Source organism: Eschrichtius robustus, chromosome 3, assembly GCF_028021215.1.
Source record: "Eschrichtius robustus isolate mEscRob2 chromosome 3, mEscRob2.pri, whole genome shotgun sequence".
Lineage (NCBI taxonomy): Eukaryota > Metazoa > Chordata > Mammalia > Artiodactyla > Eschrichtiidae > Eschrichtius > Eschrichtius robustus.
The window spans coordinates 7,015,074-7,042,243 of record NC_090826.1 but is presented as its reverse complement, the minus strand read 5'-3'; the positions used below and the strand labels follow the sequence as shown (position 1 = coordinate 7,042,243).

The following is a 27,170-nucleotide window of genomic DNA, read 5'->3' as shown; positions in this document are numbered from 1 at the left end:
GTAATACATTTGTGTGGTTTTAATCCACTAAATGTGTGGTAATTTGTTACAGTGGCCACAGGAAACTCATACAGATCTTGGTGCTGAGAAGCAGGGGAAGCTGTAACAAATACCTAAAAATATGGAAGTGGCTTTGGCATGGGGCAATGGGAAGAGGCTGGAAGGTCTTTCAGGGACATGATAGAAAAAGCCTAGATGGCCTTGGACAGACGTGGTAGAAATAGAAATGTTAAGATTTCACTGTTCACTGGGGACCAGGCTGTGCAGTCAAGGTTAAAAGGCAGGGAAGTGGGGCTTCCCTGGTGGCGCAGTGGTTGAGAATCTGCCTGCCAATGCAGGGGACACGGGTTCAATCCCTGGTCTGGGAAGATCCCACATGCCGCGGAGCAGCTAGGCCCGTGAGCCACAACTACTGAGCCTGCGCGTCTGGAGCCTGTGCCCCGCAACAAGAGAGGCCGCGACAGTGAGAGGCCCGCGCACCGCGATGAAGAGTGGCCCCCGCTCGCCGCAACTAGAGAAAGCCCTCACGCAGAAACGAAGACCCAACGCAGCCAAAAATAAATAAATAAATAAATTTATAAAAAAAAAAAAAAAAAAAAAAAGGCAGGGAAGTGCCCCCCAGGGGAGAGATGAGTGCATGATTCAAGGTTGCTGAGGACAGACCACTCACACACCATGCTCACGGGGTACAGCGTCTACTTACTGCAGAAGAGGAGAGAGAGCATGTGCCAGATCCAGCTCCCGGCAAAGCATCCACCACCCCACAGCCAGTGGATCCGCAGCCCTGGAGGCTGCACACGCCCCACTTTGTGCTGCGTGGGAGGACCCCACCCTCTCCCCCCCAACCCTGCGAGGGCTGAAATACAGAAGCTGGGGGCCTGCCTTTGGCCACTGCTGTATGTGCTTTAAGCAGAACCCTGGAGCGCACACTGAGCCTGAGACGGAAAGATAGTCCCTCCCAGGGTGAAAAGCCCAACACAGGCTGTGCGGGCTCTTCATGTCTTGGTAGAGAAGTGTCCCGGGCCCAGGCCTTTCCCAAGAGTTAACACTCTGCTAGCAAGGCCTCGGAAGGGATGAGGGGCACAGCAGACAAAACACATAGCACTTGGGAGAATACCTAAATTGTCATGAGCAGACCGTTAGGAGAAATAAGGCCCCCATGTTCTCTCATCCCTGTGGCCGTCATGCTGCTGTCCATGTGCCAACACGTTTTTACCCAGGCACACAAGTGTATTTTGCTTTAGTCACCTAACATGACGTTCATAACATGTCTCCATGTCCCTACGTAATTTTCATAATTATCCCTTGAAATGGCAGCCTGGCATTCCAGTTGATTTGTCATAATTTATTCAGTTATTCCCTACTTTTTTTTTTTTGCTAATAGAGATAATTCCTTTTTTTTTTTTTATTTTACTTTATTTTAACTTTTTATTCTATATTGGAGTATAGCCGATTAACAATGTTGTGATAGTTTCAGGTGCATAGCAAAGGGACTCAGCCATACATGTACATGTATCCATTTTCCCCAAAACTCCCCTCCCATCCAGTCTGCCACGTATCATTGAGCAGAGTTCCCTGTGCTGTACAGTAGGTCCTTGTTGGTTATCCATTTTATTTTATTTTTATTATTGGAGTATAATTGCTTTACAATGTTGTGTTTGTTTCTGCCATACAGCGAAGTGAATCAGCCATATGCATACACACATCCCCTCCCTCCCCCCCATCCCACCCAACTAGGCCATCACAGAGCACCAAGCTGAGCTCCCTGTGCTATACTGCAGGTTCTCACTAGCTAACTATTTTCCACATGGTAGTGGATTTATGTCAAACCTAATTTCCCAATTCATCCCACCGTCCCCTTCCCCCGTGTCCACACGTCCGTTCTCTACGTCTGCCTTTCTATTCCTGCCCTGCAAATAACTTCATCTGCACCATTTTTCTAGATTCCACATACATGTGTTAATATACAAAATTTGTTTTTCTCTTTCTGACTTACTTCACTCTATATGACAGACTCTAGGTCCATCCACATCTCTACAAATGACCAATTTCATTTTTTATGGCTGATTAATATTCCATTATATACATATACCACATCTTCTTTATCCATTCATCTGTCCCCAACTTCAGACTATACTACAAAGCTACAGTAATCAAGGCAGTATGGTACTGGCACAAAAACAGAAATATAGATCAGTGGTTATCCATTTTAAATATAATAGTGTGTACATGTCAATCCCAAACTCCCTAACTATCCCTTTTCCCCACCCTTCCCCCCTGGTAACCATAAGTTCATTCTCTAAGTCTCTGAGTCTGTTTCTGTTTTGTAAATAAGTTCATTTGTATCATTTCTTTTTGGATTCCACATATAAGTGATATCATATGATATTTCTCTTTCTAATAGTGATAATTCTGAAATGAGCACTTTTTTGTTCAATATTTTATTGACTTATTTAATACAAATAAGTGTAAGTAGAAATAACTAAGTTGTATCTCTTTAAAAGTACTTAGTTTGCTCTTTCCCCCAAACAGACGATTAGTCCAAATTCGTAAGAGGAAGCACAGATGGAGAGATAACACAGGAGACGCATAAAGGATCCAGGCAATCAGGTCTGACTTGGTTTCCAAGACACCTCATTTCTAGGGACCCAGGGCAGGTGGTGTTTTTCTTCTCCTTGGTGCAACCAGAGAGTTTCTGGTTTGAGGCTTGATGGAGACAAAGACAAAATTCACGCTGAGTGTGAATCTTTATCTTATCAACATGTCCAAGGAAAATATTCTCCTGGGGAAAGTCAGCAGGGTCCAGAGACCAAAAGGGTAACAAAGTCTTGCAGGCCCCAGGCTGTCAACACAGAGCAGGATCCAGGTGTCACTTGGGAGGCAGAGCACACCTGTGTCTCAGCTGAACAAGAACGGAGAAAAAAAGAGGCAGGGACTCCTCCACACACACACACCCCCCCCCCCCCAGGGAAGGGGTAAGTGCCAAGTCTAGGAAACTGTCACTGCCACTGTCCCTTTGCCACCAGGTGAGGGGACTGTGGAGGGAGGGGAAGACCCCTGAAATGCTTCTAGCAAGGAGAGAACAACACTGCCCCTGCCTTTCCTGGGGAGCCACCAGCCCTGGGAGAGCAGTGGGGGGGAAGAAGCTTCCCCAAACATTCCAGCTCAGACACAAGAGAGGAGGGGTTGAGTCCAGCTCTAGGGAAGTGTGGGAGACCCCTGTCCCCGTCCTGTTCCCCCAGCCTCTGAAGTTGCCCAAATCCTGCTTTTGTCTGCCTGGCTGGTTTGCTGGCTGCACAGGGCTGAGGGCTGTCGGCAGTCAGGCAGATAGTGGGGGTGGGGGTCAGAGGTGCAGGTAACAGGCAAGCAGAGGGGTGGGGGGATGGTCTGGGGCCATGGCTCTGCACCAGCTGGCTTCTTGGAGCCCTGGGTGGCACCGACTCAGGCAGCCACAGACCCTGCCCCAGTTCTGCTGGCCCCTCCTCAGACTTTGGCCCGGGGGGCCAGTTCCCGGAAACTACACTGGGTGCTGGGGTAGCCATGGAAACGTGATTGCCTTGGTTTTCCTCAGGGCCTGTCCAGGAGTGAAAGGCAAGCCATGCCTTTGTTTGCTGCTTCCTCTGTCTGGAAAACTCCTCCCCCAGCAGCTCACAGGCCCACCTTATCCTTTCAGGTTTCAACTTAAAGGCACCTGCTCAGAGAGCCCCCTCCTCTGTCCCCCATTGGCTTCTATCCCATTACCTGTTTTATTGTCCTCATAGCATTATCGTTATTTGGAGGTCTCATACTTGTCTGTGTTTTTGTTTTGTTTTGTTGGCCTCCCCTCACTAGAATGTAAGCTCCTCAAGGGCACAGTACGCTGGACCTTTTTCCTGAAGCTTCCCCTACTTCATCCAGGGCCAGGCCCAGAGGAGACGCACAGATATATCTTTAAGGAGGGGGATGCGTTCAAGGAACAGGAAATGATGCCATCCACTCCCCCCGGCCTCCGGCACCTTCCCCACTCCCCTGGGCATGGCCTGGGGTCCTCCACCCCCACTTCCAGCTCAGCCTCGGCCCCACTTCCGGAAGTTCCCAGGACTAACCTCCCAGTTCCTGACCGTAAACCTCCTCTCCCGCAGCGCCTCCAACCCACGCTGAGCACAGCCTTTGGCTCGGCCTTCCAACATGGCTGCAACATCGCTGTGGTTAACACGCCACACAAGGTGGGTGGGCAAGAGGTGGGCAGGAGAAGGCTGCCATCTTGCTCTGTGGAGGCCGCCATCTTTCTTCCGGAAGCCACCGGCTTTTTTCCGGAAGCAGCTGCCTTCCTCTAGTACTCTTGGGAGGCCGGCCTCTGCAGACCAGGGAATGACTAGGGTTGTGGGCTATTCCCCTCCCCCTCCCCCCCTGCCCTGCAATGTCATCCTTTCCAGGCACATTGGGAAGGGGGTGGGAGGGGATGGACTTGGATTCCCTGCCCAGTCGCTTTGGGCCTTAGTCCCACTGCCGTTCCCCTGGGAAGGCCACTTGCAGATGACAAAAAGGATGGGGTCAAGGACTAAACCCTTAGGGGTTGGGATTGGGGTGAAGGGAAGCAAAGGAAAAAGAGTATCCCAAAGGCCTAGTAAAGCATGTGAGTCAGGAGGGAGGGACAGGCCCTGATGACGAGTAAAGATGAAGAGTGAGAGTTGACCACTGGCTTTGACCTCATGGAGGGCATGCGTGACCTTGACAAGAGCAGCTGAGTTGAGACAAAAGCTTGATTGGAGTGGGTTCGGGGAGAATGGGCGGGGTGGAGGAGAGACAGCTTTTTAAGGAGTTTTGCTGCACAGGGGAACAAAAAATGAAACTTAGTGAAGGGAGAAGGGGGGTTGTGTTAGGGTTTTATAGGGCAAGAGTCATGTTTGTATTGTGATGAGAAGGATGCAGTAAAGAAAGATGGACTGGGAATTCTCTGGTGGTCCAGTGGTTAGGACTTGGTGCTTTCGCTGTGGAGGGCCCAGGTCAGGGATTGAACCTGGGCCCACAAGCTTCAATCCCACAAGCCATGCCGCGTGGCCAAAAAAATAACTGAACCAGTGATGCAGGACAGACAGGAAATAGTTACAGGAAGAAGGTCCCTGAAAGGGCAAGGACAGGACCCAGTGTCTGTTCCCATTCATTTGGGTGTATGAGTCCTGCTCTACTTTTAAAAATCACTGTCATTACTTTATAGCTACACTTTATTCTGCTTTATAGGAGGTACTGCAGTAGTTGCTCATGGCTTATATTAATATACTTATCATTATTACCATTGAAGGAATATTTTTTTCTCAGTCAAGCAATGTGCCATCACTATATCACAGTGAATGCTCATAAATTCTCTATTGGATATATATTATTTCTATAACCAAGGAGGAGACTAAGACTTACAGAGGTAGAACTTGCCCAAAGTCATAAAATTACTAACAATATTTCTTTTTTTTTTTTAGCATCTTTATTGGAGTATAATTGCTTTACAATGGTGTGTTAGTTTCTGCTTTATAACAAAGTGAATCAGTTATACATATACATATGTTCCCATATCTCTTCCCTCTTGCGTCTCCCTCCCTCCCACCCTCCCTATCCCACCCCTCTAGGTGGTCACAAAGCACCGAGCTGATCTCCCTGTGCTATGCGGCTGCTTCCCACTAGCTATCTATTTTACATTTGGTAGTGTGTATATGTCCATGCCCCTCTCTCACCCTGTCACATCTTACCCCTCCCACTCCCCATATCCGCAAGTCCATTCCCTAGTAGGTCTGTGTCTTTATTCCCGTCTTGCCACTAGGTTCTTCATGACCTTTTTTTTTTTTTTTCCCTTAGCTTCCATATATGTGTTAGCATACGGTATTTGTTCTTCTCTTTCTGACTTACTTCACTCTGTATGACAGACTCTAACTCCATCCACCTCACTACAAATACCTCCATTTCATTTCTTTTTATGGCTGAGTAATATTCCATTGTATATATGTGCCACATCTTCTTTATCCATTCATCCGATGATGGACACTTAGGTTGCTTCCATGTCCTGGCTATTGTAAATAGAGCTGCAATGAACATTTTGGTACATGACTCTTTTTGAATTATGGTTTTCTCAGGGTATATGCCTAGTAGTGGGATTACTGGGTCGTATGGTAGTTCTGTTTTTAGTTTTTTAAGGAACCTCCATACTGCTCTCCATAGTGGCTGTATCAATTTACATTCCCACCAACAGTGCAAGAGGGTTCCCTTTTTTCCACACCCTCTCCAGCATTTATTGTTTGTAGACTTTTTGATGCTGGCCATTATGACCGGTGTGAGGGATACCTCATTGTAGTTTTGATTTGCATTTCTCTAATGATTAGTGATGTTGAGCTCCTTTCATGTGTTTGTTGGCAATCTGTATATCTTCTTTGGAGAAATGTCTGTTTAGGTCTTCTGCCAATTTTTGGATTGGGCTGTTTGTTTTTTTGATATTGAGCTGCATGAGCTGCTTGTATATATTGGAGATTAATCCTTTGTCAGTTGCTTCGTTTGCAAATATTTTCTCCCATTCTGAGGGTTGTCTTTTTTTTTTTTTTTTTAGAGAGGGGTTGTTTCTTCCTTTATTTATTTATTTATGGCTGTGTTGGGTCTTCGTTTCTGTGCGAGGGCTTTCTCTAGTTGTGGCGAGCGGGGGCCACTCTTCATCGCGGTGCGCGGGCCTCTCACTATCGCGGCTTCTCTTATTGCGGAGCACAGGCTCCAGACGCGCAGGCTCAGTAATTGTGGCTCACGGGCCCAGCTGCTCCGCGGCATGTGGGATCTTCCCAGACCAGGGCTTGAACCCGTGTCCCCTGCATTGGCAGGCGGATTCTCAACCACTGCGCCACCAGGGAAGCCCCTGAGGGTTGTCTTTTCATCTTGTTTATGGTTTCCTTTGCTGTGCAAAAGCTTTTAAGTTTCATTAGCTCCCACTTGTTTATTTTTGTTTTTATTTCCATTTCTCTAGGAGGTGGGTCAAAAAGGATCTTGCTGTGATTTATGTCATAGGGTGTTCTGCCTATGTTTTCCTCTAAAAGTTTTATAGTGTCTGGCCTTACATTTAGGTCTTTAATCCATTTTGAGTTTATTTTTGTGTGTGGTGTTAGGGAGTGTTCTAATTTCATTCTTTTACATGTAGCTGTCCAGTTTTACCAGCACCACTTATTGAAGAGGCTGTCTTTTCTCCATTGTATATTCTTGCCTCCTTTATCAAAAATAAGATGACCATATGTGCATGGGATTATCTCTGGGCTTTCTATCCTGTTCCACTGATCTATATTTCTGTTTTTGTGCCAATACCATACTGTCTTGAAGTAACAATATTTCTTATGTTGCCTCTTGCACAGCAAGGTTCTGCAAAGTGATTTTTTTTTTTTTTGCCGTGCCGCTCAGCATGTGGGTTCTTAGTTCCCCAACCAGGGATCAAACCTGCAACCCCCCCCCCCCCCCGGCGTAGAAGCTTGGAGTCCTAACTGCTGGACCACCAGGGAATTCCCAACAGTGAATTTTTAACATTTTGAGCAGTCTGGTTCCCCATCTCACCCCATCATACAGTAAGCTTTTTTTTTTATCTCCAGGTAACAACAGAGAATCAATTGTGTCCTGAGGGTGTTGGTAGACACATCCTTCAGGACAATGACCAGAGGCAACTGAGAACATTACCTCTTGGTCTCTCATGAGTTGCCTGATTGTCTATGGATGGGGCAATGTCTTCCAGGTCTTGAAGTCCTTTTACAATGAAACCTACTTTCAGCGACACGGAGCCTTCATGGATGAGAAAGTCATGGTGCTGCTGTGGTCCTGCACCATGTCCATGTCTTCTCTGGGCATCTTGGTGGGGTCCCTGCTTATTGGCCTGCTGGTTGACAAATGTGGCAGGTAAAGAAGAAGGGTGCTGCTGTCACTCAAAATTCACATTAGTAAAGCATGCTGTCTCTTGGCATTTGTGCATGTGGTGGGGAGTTGTGCGACCTTGAAAATCAGGAGGCCTGAAGTCCAGCCCCCACTTTGCCATAGACATCATGACCTTAAAGCAAGTCCTTGAATTTCTTGGGATTTCTTCCCCTTGTCAGCTGCACGGGAACAGCAGCCCCTCTGTTGCCCACCCCGTGGAGATGGATCAGCCTTTGAGAGCAAAGTCCTGACCATACTCAACACTTCTAGCAGGTGTTCAATAAATGCTTGTTGACTGGGTTTAATTCGAGGTCAGGTGACCCATGGCTCCAAGTTGTAACAGCTGCAGCCTCTCCCCGTGCAGCCTCACCCGTGTTGTTCTGAGGTTTGGGGTTCAGACTGAGTCAGTCCATGTGCCCCTGACTTGTGTCTTGTTTGAGAATGAAGAATAGTTCTTGTACTTTGCTTGGTTTACACAGACTCACTAATCTTTACACGTAAGCCCAGTTGCTGCCAAGGCATGACTCTGCAGATAAGGAGGGATGTCCAGATCAAGGTTCCCAGGAAGGAAGGGCGTGAGCCAAGTTCTCAGGGTGAGGCCCCACGGAATTCCATGTGGCCAGATCTCACTCTTTGGAATTCAGTTACACTTGGACTTGATGTGCCATGGTCGGCAGTTTGTAGGGAGGAGTGGGAAGTCCTCTAAAGAAAACTAGCTCTTAAAGAACCATACCAGTTCAGTTTTCATGCATAAAAGAAAATACTGGGGAATTCCCTGGTGGTCCAGTGGTTAGGACCCCGAGCTCTCATTGCCGAGAGCCGGAGTTCAATCCCTGGTCAGGGAACTAAGATCCCACAAATGGCAAGGCTCAGACAAACAAACAAACAAAAACAAACAAACAAACAAAGAAAATATTGGCAATTGAAAATTAATTATGTATAAAGCAGGACTCGTAGGACCTCTTCTTATAGATACTTGCTTAACAATTAATTTGCCATTCGTTGTACACTTGAATGAAGGAAACATGCACTATATTGCAATTATGCCATAATCCAAACTTTTTTGTAATTCAGACTGTGCTGTTCTCAGCTACACCAAGAGTGATTGGACTGTTCTAGAAGCTTGGCCCCCACCTCCTTGTCTGAACCCAGAGTCACAGAACTTGGGACCTCAGAGATGGTTTCATCATTGCTCTCATTTTGCACATGAGGACCCTGAGACCAGCTGGTGTGGTGGAGCTGGCCTTGCCCTAGTGGGGTCGGGGCAAGCCCTGAGCTAAGCTAAGGCTTCCTGGTCATCAGGAAGGGGTTCGTGTGGGCTGTTTGTTCTCTCTGGACCTGCAGCCTCTGGGCTGGCTGATCCTCTGCTCTGAGTCTGGGCTTTGACGGCAGTTCTCTCGGGGGTATGGCCACCCCAGGAAGAGAAAAGTGGCCTGAGAAACCCAGTCTGTGTATCTGATGAGTCCTCAGTGTTGCCTAGCAGGGGACTTTTGTAGAACTCTTAGGACTATCCCCCCAGGAGGGGTGTCTGGGTTTCTGTTTAGAGATCCCCCCTCCCCCAGTCCTGGCATCAGAGACGATGCACCTGTGTCAGTCAGGGTCCTGATGGTCCTCGAATGTGGGCAGCGTGTGGCGAGATCACCAAGGGTGGGGCAGCCAGCAGCCACGCTGTAGCTGGGCCACCATCTTCCTTCCGGATCCACTGCTGTTTTCTCCTTTGGCAAAATCCAAGCCACATGTGGGGATGAGGGGGCAAGGGAGCCACTGATGCCAGTCAGCATGGGGCACAGGACACAGTCTGGAAGGTAGGTATGGATCCTGGAGGACAGGCAGGGGACATCCAGCATAGTTCTATTTTTCAGATACTCCCTCCCCCCACTTCATAGACTCATGGTTTTTCAGCCTTGGGAGGAATCTTAGCGATCATCTAATCCAGCTCTGTCTCCCACCTGTTGTGGGGTTCCCCTGTTCACCATTCTTGACAGTCTTCATCCGGCCTAGTCTCTGCTTGAATACCACCAGTGACAGGAAGCTCGCTACCTGCAGAGGCAGGCCCATTCCTTTTCCCTTCCCTACCATCTTCAGGCAGCTCCAATGGTTAGCGTGCTCCCACTCCTCACCCCACCCCTGCCGACCCCAAACCTCCCTTCCTGGGACCTCTGCCCACTGGTCCTTGCTTTCTGTGCTTCCCAGCCATCAGCCTTTCTCAGGCACGTTCCTGGCACTTCCATAACGGCTGCCCTGGAGAATAGGAGTTGGTGTCAAGAGAGCTTCTGCTGCCTCAGCCCCCCTGCCCTCTGGGCTCTGCTGTCTTTGCAGAAAGGGAACACTGCTGATCAACAATGTCTTCCTGCCATCCCTGCCATCCCGAAGGGAGTCAGCAAAGTGAGCGAAGCTTCCGAGCTGATCATCTTTTCTCGAGTGGCGCTGGGAGTCTGTGCAGGTACCTACAGTGATGGCTGAAGCCCCAAGCCCATGCTCAGGGTCACCAGTGGGGGGAAGGGTCTGAGTCAGACACACCCAGCACCACTGGCCAAGGCTGGAAGCAGGGGCGGCAGGGGTCTTCCTGGTTCTGAATGGCTCTTTTCCCTTTGGGGGCATCCTCTTGTCTCCATCCCCGGACTCTCAAAAACCTCATGTTCTCTCTCCCCTTCCCCTTATTTAACAAAATCTATCAGGGGAAGATCTTTAAAAACACACTTCTACCTTGAAGTATAAACTGATAAGGCTTTACTAGGTATCTTCCAAGGAAGGTGTAGAGTTCACACTGAGGATGAGGAGCTTCAAGCAAAAGAGTACAGAATCTGGGGACTCTGTCAGCAGGGGACTGAGCTTTCTTAACTATGGTGGTTTCTTCTATTAAAAAAAAAAAAAAAGTGATACAAGTAACCTGTGGTTCAGAAAAATCAGAAAATAATCCCAAGCCAAAGGCTTATCTTTCAGTCCCACATCCCAGGAACACAGTCCTTGCCTGTAACAAGGGGCCCCAGCTCCGCAGCTAGGAAGGAGAGGATATCCTGCCGTGCCCCCTGGGAGTCTGAGGATTCTGGAAAGGTTTCCTTCTTAGTGCGAACTAAACAGTCCATGGAGCCAATTTCCATCTCCATGGAGGGGAAGCGGGGGGGGGGGGGGGTACAGGCTGCCCGTCAGTGGTGCTGACACCACAGAGAAACTCAGGGACTATGAGATGAATTAAATCTCAGGTTTCCGGGCCCCAGGAGGCTGGGACCGTTTCTTTTCTCCTCCCCTGGTTTTTGTTTTGCTAGATCCAGGCATCTCCTACAGTGCCCTTCCCATGCACCTGGGAGAGTTAGCTCCCAAGAACCTTAGGGGTGCTCTGGGAACAATGACGGAGGTGTTTGTCATCGTGGGGATCTTCCTAGCACAGATCTTTGGCCTGCAAGGCATCCTGGGCAACCCTACATGTACCTGCGGCTCACCGAGGTCCGGGGTGGGGGTGGGGGCGGTGGTGAGCGGGAGCCTGGGAGCTATGGCGGGGCCGAGGGGGCGGGGTCTGGACACATGGGGCTCGGCTGTGCCCATGTGTCTGGCGGATCAAGTCAGGTGAGGCCAAGAGGTGCCCTTTGGGTTGGGCAATGTGTGGCTCGCTGGAGACGGGTGACCTTGACGAGAGCAGTTCGGGTGAGCGATGGGGACAAATTGTGCGTGGGACTGGGAGGAGGAGACCGGAGACAAGGGGCACACACGACTCTTGGGAGTTTTGCTGTAAAGGAAGGAGAGAAGTTGAGGGGTAGCTGGAAGGGGAAGCAGGCTGGAGAGAAGGGTTTTTTGTTTTGTTTTGTTTTTTCAGCTGGGACGCTGTGGGAACGGTCCTGCAGCGAGGGCGATCGATGCAAGAGGGGCAGGCACACAGCCAAGGTCACTGTCACGTGGGTGGACGTGGCTCCTCTACACGTTTTCTTCTGGTTGCTTCTACTTTCCAAGTGAAAGGTGGCCAGGCCATTGCCTGAGAGGGCAGGTTGGGGAAGCGGGAGGGAAGCTTTAGGACAGAGGAGAAAGGGGGAAATGGTCCTCTGGGGGAGTGGGCGAGAGAATGGCCCTGAGAGTGTGGCTTGAATGCAGGCCAGCATTAAAGGCCCACGAGAACACAATGGGGTTTATTTATTTATTTATTTTTTCCTCGTAAACATTTTCAAATTACTTAAATTCCACAGGAATTCCTTAATGGGTGGATTTATGACTTTGTATTCCCCAGAGTACCTTGAAGAGACTCGGGACCCAGTGGTGCTCAGTGAAAGGTCATTAGTTTTTTGTTTTTTGGTTTTTTTAAAATTTATTTATTTTATTTATTTATTTTTGGCTGCACTGGGTCTTCGTTGCTGCGCGCGGGCTTTCTCTAGTTGCGGCGAGCGGGGGCTACTCTTCGTTGCGGTGCGCGGGCTTCTCATTGCGGTGGCTTCTCTTCTTGCAGAGCACGGGCTCTAGGCGCGCGGGCTTCAGTAGTTGTGGCACGCAGGCTCAGTAGTTGTGGCTCACGGGCTCTAGAGCGCAGGCTCAGTAGTTGTGGCGCACAGGCTTAGTTGCTCCGCGGCATGTGGGATCTTCCCGGACCAGGAATCACACCCGTGTCCCCTGCATTGGCAGGCGGATTCTTAACCACTGTGCCACCAGGGAAGCCCAAGATCATTAGTTTTAACGATTCCCAAACTACCCCAGTGCAGCTGAAGGGGAAGCCAGGCTGGGCCCGTTGCTGCCAACAGCTGCCTTGTGCTGATGCCTAGTGTGCGATGCCTGTCACCCCTCACCACTCTTCAGGGGGCACTTTATCACCATCATCATCATCATCATCATCATCATCTTTATTTTACTGATGAGAAAACTGAGGCTTAGAGAAGTGAAATAACTCTTCCGTTTCCCATCATAGCTAGTAAGGCTTAGACGAATCTCAATGTCGCCTCCTTAACCCAGACCTTCCAGAAGGAGCTCACACAGCCACAGTGCTGGTTCCAGCACCCTCTGCGACCCCAGCCTCCAGCAAGGCAGAGATTATGCCATTTCCAGCCATAAAGTTAGGAACAAGACATGGGTTCACTTTTTCTAAGGCTCACACTTTTAAATCATATGCTGTTCCTAAGGAAAGCAATACTCTTCCTGCAGAATGAGTTAACAGCAGATCTTTTGAAAATTGTAATTATTTTCTCCATTTTAAAATGTGGAACCCTGCTGTGGGTGGGTCCTGGGCAGCCACATCTCGGCAACGACTAGGTCCCTGCTGTCCTTGCCTCTCACGGAGGGCTGGAACAATGTGGGTGAGTGAGTTTGTAAGAGGACAGAGTCAGGACAGAGTCAGGACATGCGGAAGGTCGGCTGGAGGGCAGGGATTCCCCAGTGTTGGGTGTTCATGTTCTCAGTGTTGGGTCCTTCCAGGCTATTCTCAGTGTTGGGTCCTTCCAGGCTATTCTCAGTGTTGGGTCCTTCCAGGCTATTCTCAGTGTTGGGTCCTTCCAGGCTGGCCTGTGCACTTGGTACTCACGGGGGTCCCCACACTGCTTTGGCTCCCCTCTCTGCCCTTCTTCCCTGAGAGCCCGAGGTCCACCCTGATTCAGAAAAGAGATGAAGAAGAAGTTCGACAAGGTACTGGAGATACAGGCTGCTCCGTCAAGACCCTCCCACCATGTTCACTTCCCAGCCGCCTCCCCGTGCCCGCCCAACATCCCTCCCTAGTGCCCGACGCAGAGAACGGGCAGGGGGCAGGGTGGGGAAAGGCACTCCACGACGCAGGCACCAGTGGGATGGGACAAAGGTGCCGCTGGCACTGGGGAGTCCAGGGCAGCTCTGGGGTGTGGTCCAGTGGAGAACACGGTCAGAGCCGGCATCATGGTTGGTGGGCGTTGACTTCTGCAAGCTTGCCCAGGTTGAGGTGTGGTTGTGACTGGGGACACGGTCATGGTGTTGGGGACCTAGCTGGGGTCCAATGAGCATCCTGCCCTGGGAAAACGGGGAGCCTGTGGCCAGGACTGGGCCGAGCTCCTGGGGAGCTGCCCCCCTGTGTGTCCCTAAGCCTTGGGTCAGCTGCTGTCAGCGACAGGAGGGGACCGCTCTGCTCCCCGCAGCTCTGCGGAAGCTGAGAGGCTGGGCAGATGTGGAGGACGAGATGGAAGAAATGTGCGTGGAGGACCGGCCAAGAGGGCCGAGGGCCGCCTGTCCGTGCTCAGCCTCTTCACGTTTCCGCCTGTCCGCCAGCATCTGGTCTCCATCATCGTGCCCATGACCGGCCAGCAGCTCTCCAGGGTCAACGCGGTATGCGCGGTTCTTTTGCTATAATTGTATCTATTGATGGTGTTGGCGAAGGGTGAAGATCTGCAAAAACAGGGGTGGGAGGCTGCTTCCAGAAACGTCGGAGACTGGATGCATAACCCATATGGTGCTTAAGGAAAGTGACAGGAAGTGGTGGCATCAGGCCCTCGGGGACTCACGGATGCTCAGCAGGAGACGTTGAGTGGTACACAGTCCAGGCAGGGGCCAGGGCACGTGGTGGCTTTCGGAAGTGCTGCATTGCCCACATCCTTGGGGCTGGGCCAGGAGAGAAGCTGAGCTTGGGGTTGCCTAGGCCTGGAATGAGAGGTGAGGGGTCATTCTATGGGGCCTGAGATCATAGACTTACAAAGCGACAGAGGGAGAAATCTCAGGGTCCCATTTTACAGATGCAGAACTCAAGGCCCCGAGAGGGGAAGAGCTATAACCTGGGCTCCGGCAGAGCCAGCCTCCATCCCAGGTCTCAAGTCTTCAGGTCACGGCTCTTTTCTCCCACCTACTGCCTCCTTCCTGTCCAAGGGGTCCCCTAGGCTTTCAGGACTGTGTGTTATAGAGTCAGGAAGCTTGTCAGCGGCCTGGGCCTCCAGGCCTCTCCTCACAGCCCTTGTGCTTTTGTTTTAGGTCACCTACTATGTGGACATGATCTACGCCTCCCTCAGCTGACATGGAGGTGGCTCATTCCCAGTAAGTAACAGTGGGTGCCAGCATGGTCAACATAGTGATGACCGTCATCTCAGTGAGCCACCCAGAAGTGTCCTTCCCATTGGGCATCTCTGAGTCGGTGCCCCGCAGGCAGACAAGAGCCCCCCAGGGTCCACTGCTGGTGGCACTGGTCCTGGGGTGACTGGAGGGACACAGACTTTCGGATGTGACCATACTTACCACAGTGTGACCTTAACCAGGCCACTTAAACACCTTCAAATTCAAGTTTCTTCCTTTGTAAAATGGTTACGGTGACTGTAATACCCAGTATACCGATGCAGGTGTTGTTTACTGTTGGCATAAAACTATTATTTCAGAGTTTTATATTTAAAATCTGAACCACTTATGCCTGTGTTAAAAAAGTGAATAGACAGAGGTGTGCTCATTTACAAGGTCAAGTGACCATGACGGTCCTTTCTCTAGAACTTTTCCAAGTTATCTCACTATTATTTTGGTTCCTGTTTCTTGAGTTACCTTGGCGGTCAAAGGTGTTTTAGAAAATTATTTATTACTTATCTGTATTTTCCCCAGAGCCAGTTTAAGCCCCAATCAAATTTCAGAGGATTCAGCATGATGGGGAGGGCCGAGTGAAGGAAAAGCGCCGGAAATGGGAGGAGCTGGGAGGCCCCCAGGCCCAATTCTCCACCCTTCTTGGAGTCTGTGCACCCCTTCCTCCAGCAGATTCCCGTAGCCCCTCGCCTTCCTCTAGGGCAGGGTCCACCCTCTGTCCTCAGAGCCCTCCTCCTCTAGGGTACATCGTCATAACTAGGACCCTCTTCCCCATCATCCTACCTGGAGAAACCCAAGCCAGAAAGACAGGGGCGCCTCCCTCTCTCTCCCTGAGGAGCGGTGTCTGGGTGCTAAGCACGGTAGGACACATTGGTCTTACCTCTACCTTGTTTATACAGTCCTGGGATTGCTGCTTTGCTCCTGTTGGGCCCTCACTGAATGGCAGTGATAATCCCCGTCTGTAGGGTTGTTGGGAGGACGGAGGGGACATGTGTAAAGTGACCGTACAGGGCCTGGCATGGAGTGACGGTGGTGCCTTGCTGATGGCACTGTTGTGGATGCTGCAGGTGAGGATGGAGTAGAATGAAAAGGGCATTAGAACAAGAAGGAAGGAAGGCATGCTGGTCGGACGAAGCATTGTCCAAGCTTGGAATATTCGAGAAGGTACAGGCTGATCAGGAGGTGTGTGTTTCCTGGCAGTGGAAAAGAAAGTACCTGGTGGTGAGAGGGACCCTCATGATGTGAAGCCAGAGTCTGGGTGGCCTCGATGTGAACTGAAGTAGCAGGTAATGGGAGGGGGCTATTTGAAAATGTAGGTATTATTATTATTTCGGGGGTGTGAGATGATTGCCACTGAAAAGACAGCGTTGCTCACGGTTCCCAAGGGAGAGAGGTGCACACAAGGCCACATGGAGAAGCATCTGGGGGCGGGCGGCGGGCAGCAGTACGTGGGCAAGAGCCTTTGTGGTTTCCGTGGGAAGGAACAGGCAAGACAGGGTAAGCAGGTTTAGGACTGCCTAGTTTGAAAGATTTCCGGAGGTTCCAGGGCATCGATGCCGGGCTGTTCCTGGTTGTCTGGTACCTGCCCTGGGTGATAAGGCAGGGGGAGGCTGGCTGGGGGCGGCGGGGGCAGGTGAGAGCCTGATGGAGCAGGGGGTGGGGATGGGGTAGCTCCGGGCTGGTTTCCGGGCGCACACACAGCTGAGCTGTCTGCTATCTCTAGAAACTGGCTAACGGTGTGTGCAGGGGGCAGTCTCTCCAGCGTCAGGAGGGCCCCCAGATGTCAAAGCATCAGACGCAGAAACTAGAAAACGTAGTTATTACAGTGCGGGGGGGGGCGGGGGTGGGGAGGTGGTCAAGGAGCCTAGACCCGGGGTCTGTAGATGCCTGAGACAGGGAGGAGTAGTGGCGCAGAGTCTGCGGCACGAACGTCAAGTTCCCGTCGGGATAAGGGCGTAAGTTCCACGGAGCAGGCAGCAGGGGCGAGCGGGCACTTAAGGAGGGGCTGAGGAGGTACTGGGGGGCCCAGGCCCAAGAATTCCGGGCGCCCCCCGCCTGGTGCCTTCGAGGCTCCTCACCGCCCGCCCATCCCCTCCAGGCAGGCGCCGTCGAGCGGCTGGGTAGGCGGCGCCTCCTGCTGGTCGGCTACGGCATCCGCGTCTCGGCGCTGCGCTTCCAGGTCGGACCTCGCTCTCCTGCCCGGAAGGGACGGGGTGGGGGCATGCAGAGGGGTGGGGCGGGGGCGGGGCACGCAGAGGGGTGGGACGGGGGCGGGGCACGTAGAGGGGGCGGGGCGGGGCACGCAGAGGGGTGGGACGGGGCGGGGCACGCAGAGGGGTGGGACGGGGGCGGAGCACGCAGGGGGTGACGAGCAGGGGGGTGGGAGGTCCCTGTAACAGAACCCACACCCCTAGAGCCAGAGATCTCAAACTCCGCGTGTCAAACTCCACGCCCCCTTCGTGTGCAATGTAATGGCCCGTCCTGAAGTAGAGTTCGTGGGTGACTTCAATTACCTATCCATGTACATGCAAATAAATAATTAAATCGAATGTCCTAACCATGAAGTAAAGGAGAAACAAGAAGTTCCATAAAACATATATTTCAATATGCAAATGCTTAAGCGCACTGCACTAGAAGATGCCCACCAATAATGATCTAGAGTAGAATAAAGAGACGGAAGATCGGACGTCATTCCATTCAACAAGCAGAAGAAAATGAGAACAGAGGTTGGCGTGGACGGCAGACTACACTAGTGTGAGGATAAGTGATGACCAGGGACCAAACGTATTCGTATGTGGTAAGACAAAGAGGAAGATACCTTAACTCAAGTAGGAACACCACTCACAGGCCAATAGGAAGTTTAGGATGGAGGACGTGGAGAATGAAGGTGAGGTGCTGGCAGGTGAGCTTGGTCTGATTGACGTGTGCCCCAAGTATAAAATGGGGTAGAGCTCTCATCTTGAAATCCTAACACGTGTCAACAAGCATGTCGGTCTCTACTATTAAAAATATCTTGGAGCCCCGATCAGGAAGAAGTAGGAAAAGAAGCAATGAGAGGCTATGGAGTAGCTGGGAATCGTATCGGAGTAAAATTAAAACACAAAAGGCCGCCCAAACAAGAAATACATCACTTTAATTTGTCATTTTCTTAGCATATTTTTGTTATGCGTGTTCTACAAAAATTTTGAAAATACATAGGATGGCCATAGTATTAAATATTCTGAAAGCAGACAGCATTTTGTATATCCTCAGCTGTTTCTGCCCTGTTGTTGCTTTTGCAGTAACTGTGCCTTTACAATTAAAGCTACACGCAGATGGGACTTCCCTGGCGGTCCAGTGGTTAGGACTCTGTGCTTCCACTGTAGGAGGCCCAGGTTCGATCCCTGGTCAGGAAACTAAGATCCCACATGCCGCATGGCAGGGCCAAAGAAAAAAAAAAACAACCATACACAGATAGAGAGTTAGTTTTCCTGGGTCTCTGCCTTATTACGTGTTATTAAACTTTGTTTGATTTTCTCCTGTTTAAAAAAAAAAAAACTATATACAGATCTTCCTTGACTTACACTGGGGTTACATCCCCAATAAACCCATCGTAAGTTGAAATATTGTAAATCAAAAATGCATTTAATACACCTAACCTACTAAACATCATCGCTTAGCCCAGCTTACCTTTAATGTGGTTAGAAAACGTCCATTCGTCTACAGTTGGGCAAAATCATTTAACAAAGCCTATTTTATAATGAAGTGTTGAATGTCTCATGTAAGTTATTGAATACTGTACAGAAAATGAAAAACAGCGTGATTGTCACTGACCCTCATGATCACGTGGCTGACGGGGAGCTGCCTGGCGTCACAAGAGAGGATCGTACTGCCTATTGATAGCCCGGGGAAGAGATCAAAATTCAAAGTACAGTTTCTTATTTTTTTTAATAAATTCATTTATTTTTGGCTGCGTTGGGTCTTCATTGCTACGCTCGGGTACGGGCTCTAGGCACGCAGGCTCAGCAGTTGTGGCGATTCGTGGCATGTGGGATCTTCCTGGACCAGGGATCAAACCTGCATCCCCTACATTAGCAGGCAGATTCTTAACGACTGCGCCACCAGGGAAGTCCCTGAAGTATAGTTTCTAGTGACTGTGTATCACTTTCCCACCACGGTAAAGTTGAAAATTTTGGACCTTCTTAAGTCAGGGGACCGTCTGTAGTTGAAAACACAATCGTATGTGAGGATGAGAATGTGCGAAGAGATTATTCTTGTAATTCAGAGACAATGTCTTCATTCCTTGCCTTTTTTTGCCAAGCTGTCCTCTCCATCATGACTTCCTTTATAATTCCTGGGTGAGCGCAAGGACCCTCAGGGGGACGAAGCTGGCTGTGGTCAGGGAACAGCAGGGCAGGGGAGCATGTGGAGGAACAGGCGAGGTGGAGGGTGATGATGCAGCTATTGAGGAAAATGCTAGTTTCAGGGACTTCCCCGGTGGCCCAGTGGTAAAGAATCTGCCTTACAATGCAGGGGATGCAGTTCGATCCCTGGTCGGGGAACTAAGATCCCACATGCCGCGGGGCAACTAAGCCCGCGCGCCACAACTACTGAGCCCGCACACCTCGACTAGGGCCAGCGTGCCGCAAACTACAGAGCCCACACGCTCTGGAACCTGCACGCCACAGATAGAGGGAAGCTCGTGCACCACAACGAATATCCCGTGTGCCACAACTAAGACCCGACGGAGCCAAAAATAAATTAAATAAATAGATAAGTAATAAATAAATCTTTACCCAAAAAAAAGGAAGTGATTTTTTTTAAAAGCTAGTTATGGTCCTGTTTTGGTTTAATCAAAGTTTCCTTTTTAAAGACCTTATGTTCTCATTTGAAAATAATCTAAGTTCTTAGAACATTTAGGGACTTAGGTGAAAAGAAGTAAATAAAACTGGACATTATCTATAGAGATAGTTGCCAGTTGCCTTTTGGAAACCTTGGTGGCATCCCCGGCAACTTTTTTTCTCTCACTCTCTCCTTCCAACCCATTGGCCAGTCCTGTTGGCTCTGCCTGAAAACGTAACCAGCAGCTGCCCAGGTGGCACCAGACCCAGGATATCCCCTCCAGCTGCAGCCAACTCCTCTTTTGCTTCAAATATTGAAATGGACCCCACCCTGCCTGCCTGCGTGGATCAGAGCTTGTCACGCCTCTGCTCCGCAGCCTGGCTGGCTCTTCATCCCCAAGTCATCCATTCTAGGAGGCTGCCCCTCCCCCAGCTCATCTCTCACCTTGCCCCCTGGAGACAACTTCACTGAAGGAGTCGTTCTTGGTCCACCTCCACCGCCAGCCCTGCACGAACCCCACCTTCGCAGCGTCTTTCATAACTGTAGTGAAACAGTTACCTGCATACTTAGTTTGACTGAAGTCTGTTCACCCTGAGTTTGTGTCATCTGCTGCCCTGGTAGTGGGGAGCAGAGATGGGAGTCTGCCAGCTCTCCGGGTCTGATGCCTTCTAGAAGGATTCTAGCAGAGAGTGCAGAATCCGGGTCCCAGCTCTATCCCCTGCTGATCATTTGACTTGGGCCATTGCTGGACCCCTGAGGGACCCAGTGTCCTCTTGTCTGTGTTCAGGCGCTCTGTGCTCTGATTCCACATTTGTAGGATTGAAACAATAATATCCTCCCTCAGAGGGCTGTCAAGAAGATTCAGTGGGTCATCTGTGAAGGGCAGAAAATAACTAAGTGGTCGGTGTTCCTCCTGTTACGTTCCTCTCAATCAGGTATGGCTCCTGGAGGCCCCCGTTGACTAGAATGCTCGGTGTCACTCCTGGTCTCATCTTCCCTCTCTTGCCCTCAGAGCCCTGGAGGCCCACGCAGGTGCTCAGAAATCCAGGTGTGGCTCCTTCCTGTGGCAGGAAGGTGAGGCCCGCACGTGGGCTTGTCTGCACGTGGGGCTCTTGGCCTCAGGCTCTTAGAGGTCCCAGGCCTGGGCCTCTCAGGCACGAACAGCCCTGCCCCTCCCCACAGAGCACGGTCCCTGAGCTGTCTTACCTTGACATCATCTATGACTTCGCCTACATCGCAGGACATTCCATTGGGCCCAGTGAGCACCTGCATGCCCCACTGTCCCCCAGGGCCTGGTACATAGGAGGTGCCCGGTATTTGTTGAATGAATGGATGCCCTTGATTGGGGATTCTCATGATGTTCTCTCCACCTTTTCCCCTGTTCCTACACAAGCCCCACCCACACTGGAATTCTCAGTTCAGTTTACCTTTTTCTTGAAAGGCCATTCCAGCTCACATTCATTCATTCATTCAACAAACATTTACTAAGTACCAACCAGTGCCACGGCCAGGCTGGGGGCCCCCCAATCTCCTGTGGCTCCCAGAGTTGCCCAGCTTCAGTTCCAGTGCCCAAGAAGGAGATGTGCCTCTGCAAAGAGGGAGCTCTTGCCAGCCAGACCCCACTGGGGGCCCCTCAGTTCACATCCAAACCCTCTACATGCTCACTTTAGCCTCCAAGCCCACAGCCCACCCGACGCTCAATTGTCTTTGGTGCCCTGGCCTCCAGCTACAGTTCTGTGTTGCTTTATCCCCGTGTCCATGTGCTGGCAGCCTTGGGCCTTCACTTCCACCTTCCTTGGGGGCAGCCTCCAGACTCCAGGCTTCCCCTCCCTCGTGTGTCCTCCTGAGAATCTAACGCAGTTCCCACTGCTTGGGGAAAGACCCCTCTGACTCCTAAGACTAGAATATTCCCTGCAGAATCTTGGTTTTGAAAGAGCTGTCCATAAACCAAAATAAAGGTATTGATCCATTGAACACACACTGATGGAACACCTGCTGTGCCAGGCACTGGGGATGCAGCTGTGAATCAGACCGACACGGTCGTGTTGAAGGATATTTAAGTGGGGTTTTCGACAGGAAGCCTTCCCGGCACACCTCCAATACGGAGGCAGGAGGGCCTGGTGGGAGCAGTGCTGGTGTTTGTGTCAGGAGACCTGGGTTCTGGGCCATTCCGCCCCTTACTGCCTGTGCGTTCCCCGAAGCAAGCCACTGTGCTTCTCTGGGCCTCGGGCTCCTCCTGGAAGACCAGGGGTAATCAGCTGTGCCGGCAGATGTGGGATCAGATGGTGGGCTGATTTGACATGTGAGCCGGCTCCCAAAGGGCTGCTTGGCTGCCCGGCCCCAGGGGGCAGGAGGGAGGAGGCCAGGGAGGGCAGCGTGGGTAACTTCCCTCACTGCTACCCCTTTGGGGCACAAAGCCCTGAGGAAGGGGCCCCCTCCTCACCAGTTGTAGGAGTTTCCCATTTGACGTCCCGAGGGCAGCTCATTCTGGGGCTCTGAATTCCTCTCCATCTTCAAGGGTCGGAAATTAACTGGGGGGAGAGAGACAGAATCTTATTTTTTTAATAAAGAATATAGATAATATGTTAATATATAAAGAATATATAAAGTCATAGACAGACCTACTGTATATAAACGGATATACAGTATATCTGTTGTATTATAATTTCATGAGGGATGGTGATTAAGGGGGAAAAATGGCCTTAGACATTTTAGACAAGACTCCTGAATGAAAAAAGGTTGAGAAACTGCCCCAAGGCAAGGTGCCTGCCATTCCCCAGATCTACCACAGGGGGCAGCACGTCCCAGGCGCAAGCGCTCATTCAGCTCTGCTCCCCCTCCCCTTGTCTGCGAATTTCAAAATGACACCACCACGGGGTAGAGCGGCTTTGGTGTGACCTCGAGGCCCTCAGAGGCTCAGCTCGAAGCTCAGCTATGGGCGCACCCAGGAGGAGACATGTGAGCTTCCTCGGCCATCCGGAACAGACTGTGCCCCTAAAGGGCCCTCCGCGCCCCTCTCCGCTCCACTGGTCCTGCGCTCTCTGCCCCCAGGTCCCGTGCCCTCCGTGGTGAGGACGGCGATCTTCCTGCAGTCCTCGCGGTGGATGGGGCCGTGCTCGGGCTCACCAGCGTCATCGTGGGCTTCGTGTTCCCGTCCGTCCAGGTGAGTGGGGACGTGCGGTGGGGAGCACGGCGTGGGGGGCGGCCCCTTGCCCCCAATTCCTGCTCCATCTCGCCTCCTCCCGCCCCACCCCCGCCCCAGGCAGAAGGGGCTCCGGGAAATAGGCAGGGGTCCCTCTTCTGCTAAGAACATCTGCTAATTTGACAAGGGGGGGCGGCTCTCCAAGGTCCATAAAACACACATGGCGCCACTTCAGCCAAACTGTAACTATGCCAGTTTCCCACCACTGAAGGGAGGTCCCACACTCAGGCGGTGATGCGTTCATTATGTAGGGGCTCTGGTCGGCCAAGTGCAAAGCAAGCTAGAGCCAGGGTGAGGGAACGATTCCCCCACGTCCGCCTCCTTCCTCTGTTTCTGAAGGTGTGCAGTCAAGCCTAGAGGACATTCTGTCCCTGTTGTTAAAAGGCCGAGTCCTTTTTGATGTGAGGGCAGGACCCAATTGTCTAGCTATTCCACTCCTCTGGGTGTAAAGTAGAACTGGCCACTGAGAAACTCCTGTGTGACTCACAAAGGCCTCACCCAGAGCTGTCCCTGGCATTCCTTTCTTCCTCCGTCCCCTCCTGTTTTCTTGTCTCTTGGCCTAGGAGGTCAGTGGTGCCTACAGCTTCATTATCTTTGCCAGAATCTGCCTCCTCACTGCTGTTTACATCTATGTGGTCATTCCTGAGACCAAGGGCCGAACATTTATGGAGATAAAGCGAATTTTTGCCCAGAGAAACAGAGTGGAGTTTCTGGAGAAGAAAGAAGAAATCACAGATGCTGGGCCTCACATACCGTCTCTGCCTGCCAGGGAGACTTCCTTTTAGTGGCTCAACACGTCCCCCAGGTGGCACATTTAAGGCTTCCTTCTCTGAGGAAGGGTCTCCCTGCCCCAGGCCTCGAGGGAAGGTGACTGCTGTGAGATTTCTGTGCCCCCAGTGGCAACTGGAAGACTTTGGTCTTCCAGTTTGGTCCCTGATCTAGTTAAGAAGCAGTTAGCTTCCAACGCTAACCCTGGGAGGAATGACCTAGGAGGACGGGCAGGTACGTGAGTATTGATTGGCAAGAATAGATTCGCCGATTCTACATCAGCATCAAAACTCAAATGGTGGATGGACACACTTTTTTAAAGTAAAATTTTTCAAGTTCACCATTTGATATGGAGGCTGAATCCTGATCAAAGTGTCAGAGAATCAAAGAACTAGAAACCAAGGCTCTGGATTCCATCGCCTTCCTGGGGTGGCTTCCTCTCTCTCTGTGGCTGTAGGTTGCAGGGCTAATCCTGGTCAGCGTTTACAGATTGCAGGAGTTGTTCACTCGCATTTCTGATGGTTGATGCTGGCTGAAACTGATGCATGATCTGGGCTTCTTCATACCTTGGTAGCTGGATTCCTGTGTGTGGGGGAAGGAGAGAGAGAAACAAAATGCTATACACACTCACACCCCTAGCTTTGAACATCACATAGATAGCATCAGTTCTGCCACATTCTGTTCTTTAGAAACTAGTCACTAATTCCAGCCCACACTGAGGGTGGGTGGAATCAGACTGCAACTTTTGAACAGAGGCATGTCAAAAAATTTACAGAAATCATTTAAAACCATCTTAAGATCTTTTTTGGGGCCCCAACATTTTTGCCTATCTGGTCCTTTGTCAAGTAAGTTAATCTTGTTTAGCTTCAGTTTCTGCATCCCTGAGTTAAGGCTGATCATTCTTGCCTCATATAAACCAGGTGGAAATGCTTGGTAAGTTAAGAAGCATTTTACAAATGTCAGGGGTTATTTTATGATTACTATTATAACCTATCTGTTAGCTGAGCCCCCCAGCACACTCATCCCAGAACGCACCCCCACCCCGCCGCAGGCCTCGCTCTCTTTACAAAGATGTGTCCAATGCCCTGTGGCAGTGACTGAATCTTCAGGAGGTTCAAGATGTGGCCCCAGCAGGTCCTGTGGCTCATCCAGCCCGGGTATTTCATACAGGAATTCCAGGAGCTCACCAGGATTCTCCCCCAGAGTGATGATTCCTCCCTCCTAGATCACATACCCCATTTAGAGGTCTTCTCCACCAGCCTTTCCCATGAGCCACAGATAAGCCTGTCCTGAAGTGGAAGCCCGGGTCTCATGGTGCTGGGCCCAGTTGGTGGTGCAAGAGCAAAACAATAAAGGAGACGCCCACCACAATGTTGGCTGAGTGAGCCCAGGGTCATCCAAACACATTAGCTGCCTCTGGAGTAAAACAGAAGATGGTCTGGTGCATTTGTCGTTGGTGGGAGTGGACGTACAGTCTGAGCCTGGATAAACCTGACTCGCTTCTACCCAATAGAATACAGCAAGGTGATGGGATAAGAAGGGAATATTATGAACAATTTTATGCCAATAATTTGGCAACTTAGATGAAATAGACAAGCTCCTCAAAAGATACTAAGTGCCAAAGGCCACACAATAAGAAATAGATAACCTGTATAGTCCTCTGTCAACTAAAGAAATTGAACTCATAGTTAAAAACCTCCCCACAAAGGAAACTCCAGGCCCAGATGGACTTACTGGTGAATTCTACCAAACATCTAAGGAAGAAATAATACCAATGTGACACAAACTCTTCCAGAAAATTAAGAGGAAGGAATACTTCTTAAATCATTTTAGAAACCATCATTACTCTGATACCAAAACCAAACTAGAGACAGAAAACTACAGACCAACACCCTCATAAACATAGATAGGAAAATTATTAACCAACTTTAAATAGAATACAATAAAGTGTTATAAGGACAATAATATATCCTGTCCAGGTGGGATTTATTTTAGGAATGCAAGGTTGGCTTAATCCTCCCCAAGATGATCTATAGATTCAACACAATTCCAATCAAAATCCCAGCAGGACGTCTTGGGGGGATAGAAATTGACAAGCTGATTCTACAGTTTATGTGGAAATGCAAAGAAGCTAGAATTACCAAAACAACTTTGAGAAAGATGAAGTTGGAGGACTAATATTACCTGATGTCAAAATTATTATAAAGCTACAGTAATCAAAACAGATTTAGATATAGACAACTGATTTTTGACCAAAGCAATTGAATGGTGACAGGATAGTATTTCTAACAAATGTTCTGGTGCAACTACATCCACATGCAAAAAATAAAAAAGAAGAAGAAGAAGAAGAACTTTTATCCATACTTCACGTCATGTATAAAAATTAACTCAAAATGGATGATAGGCCTAAATTAAAACCTTAAACTATAAAACTTCTAGAATAGAACATAAGAGATAAATATTTGTGAGCTTGAGTTGCACAAAACAACACCCAAAGCACAATCCATACAAGAAAATGTTGATAAATTGGACTTGGACAAAATTAAGAATTTCTGCTATTTGTAAGGCACTGTTATGAAAATGAAGAGACAAGCCGCAGACTGGCACAAAGTATTTGCAAATCATATCTCTGAGAAAGACTTGTATCTAGATGTATAATGTATAAAGAACTCTCAAAACTCAATGATAAGAAAACAAACAACTCCATTTTATAAATGGGCAGAAGATTTGAATAAATACTTCCCCAAAGAAGACATGTGATGGTAAGTGAGCACATGAAAAGATGCTTAAATTATTAGTAATTAGGGAAATGCAAATTAAAACCACAGTGAGATACCTCTACCTACCTGTTAGAATGCCTAAAATTAAAAAGACCAACTATATCAAGTATTGACAGGGATGTGGAGAAACTCTTGCTGGTACACTGCTGTTAGGAATGCAAATGGTACAGCTACTTTCTAAGATAGTTTGCCAGTCTCTTCCAAAGTTAAACATACATCTACCATATGATCCAGCATTCCCTCCTAGGTATTTACCCAAAGAAATTAAAGCATATGTCCATATGTCCATACAAAGACTTGTACACAAATGTGCATAGCAGGTTTATTTGTAATGGCCCCAAACTGGACACAGTATCAAAGTGCATCCCTATGTGAATGGATAAACAAACTGTGGTATATCCATACAATCAAATACTATGCAGCAATAAAAAGATATGACTGTTGACACATGCTACAGTATGCATGAATCTCAGAGTAATTCTGCTGAATGAAAGAAGCCAGACAAAAAAGTATATACTATATTATTTCAATTATGTAAAATTGTAGGAAACGCAAACTAATCTATAGTGACAGAAAACAGATCAGTGGTTGCTTGGGAGAAATTTTGGAATGATGGAAATGCTCACTATCTTCATTGTGGGGGTAATATCATGGATGTGTACAGATGTCAAAACATCAAATTGTGCATTTTAAATAAGAAATAAAATGGCTAA

General features: G+C 49.6%; 1 protein-coding gene across 1 annotated transcript; it reads left to right on the top strand.

The window, feature by feature from the left end:
- Positions 1–675: 675 nt before the first annotated feature.
- On the top strand, positions 676–23,694 carry SLC2A7 (solute carrier family 2 member 7). Its single transcript, XM_068537484.1, is given in 16 exon segments — positions 676–816; positions 4,122–4,205; positions 7,724–7,884; positions 10,219–10,247; positions 10,250–10,342; positions 11,172–11,324; positions 13,369–13,494; positions 13,974–14,039; positions 14,042–14,160; positions 14,797–14,829; positions 14,831–14,911; positions 16,985–17,065; positions 20,890–20,965; positions 22,759–22,806; positions 22,809–22,870; positions 23,473–23,694. Coding segments are annotated over 16 exon segments (1,575 nt in total).
- The last annotated feature ends 3,476 nt before the right edge of the window (positions 23,695–27,170 follow it).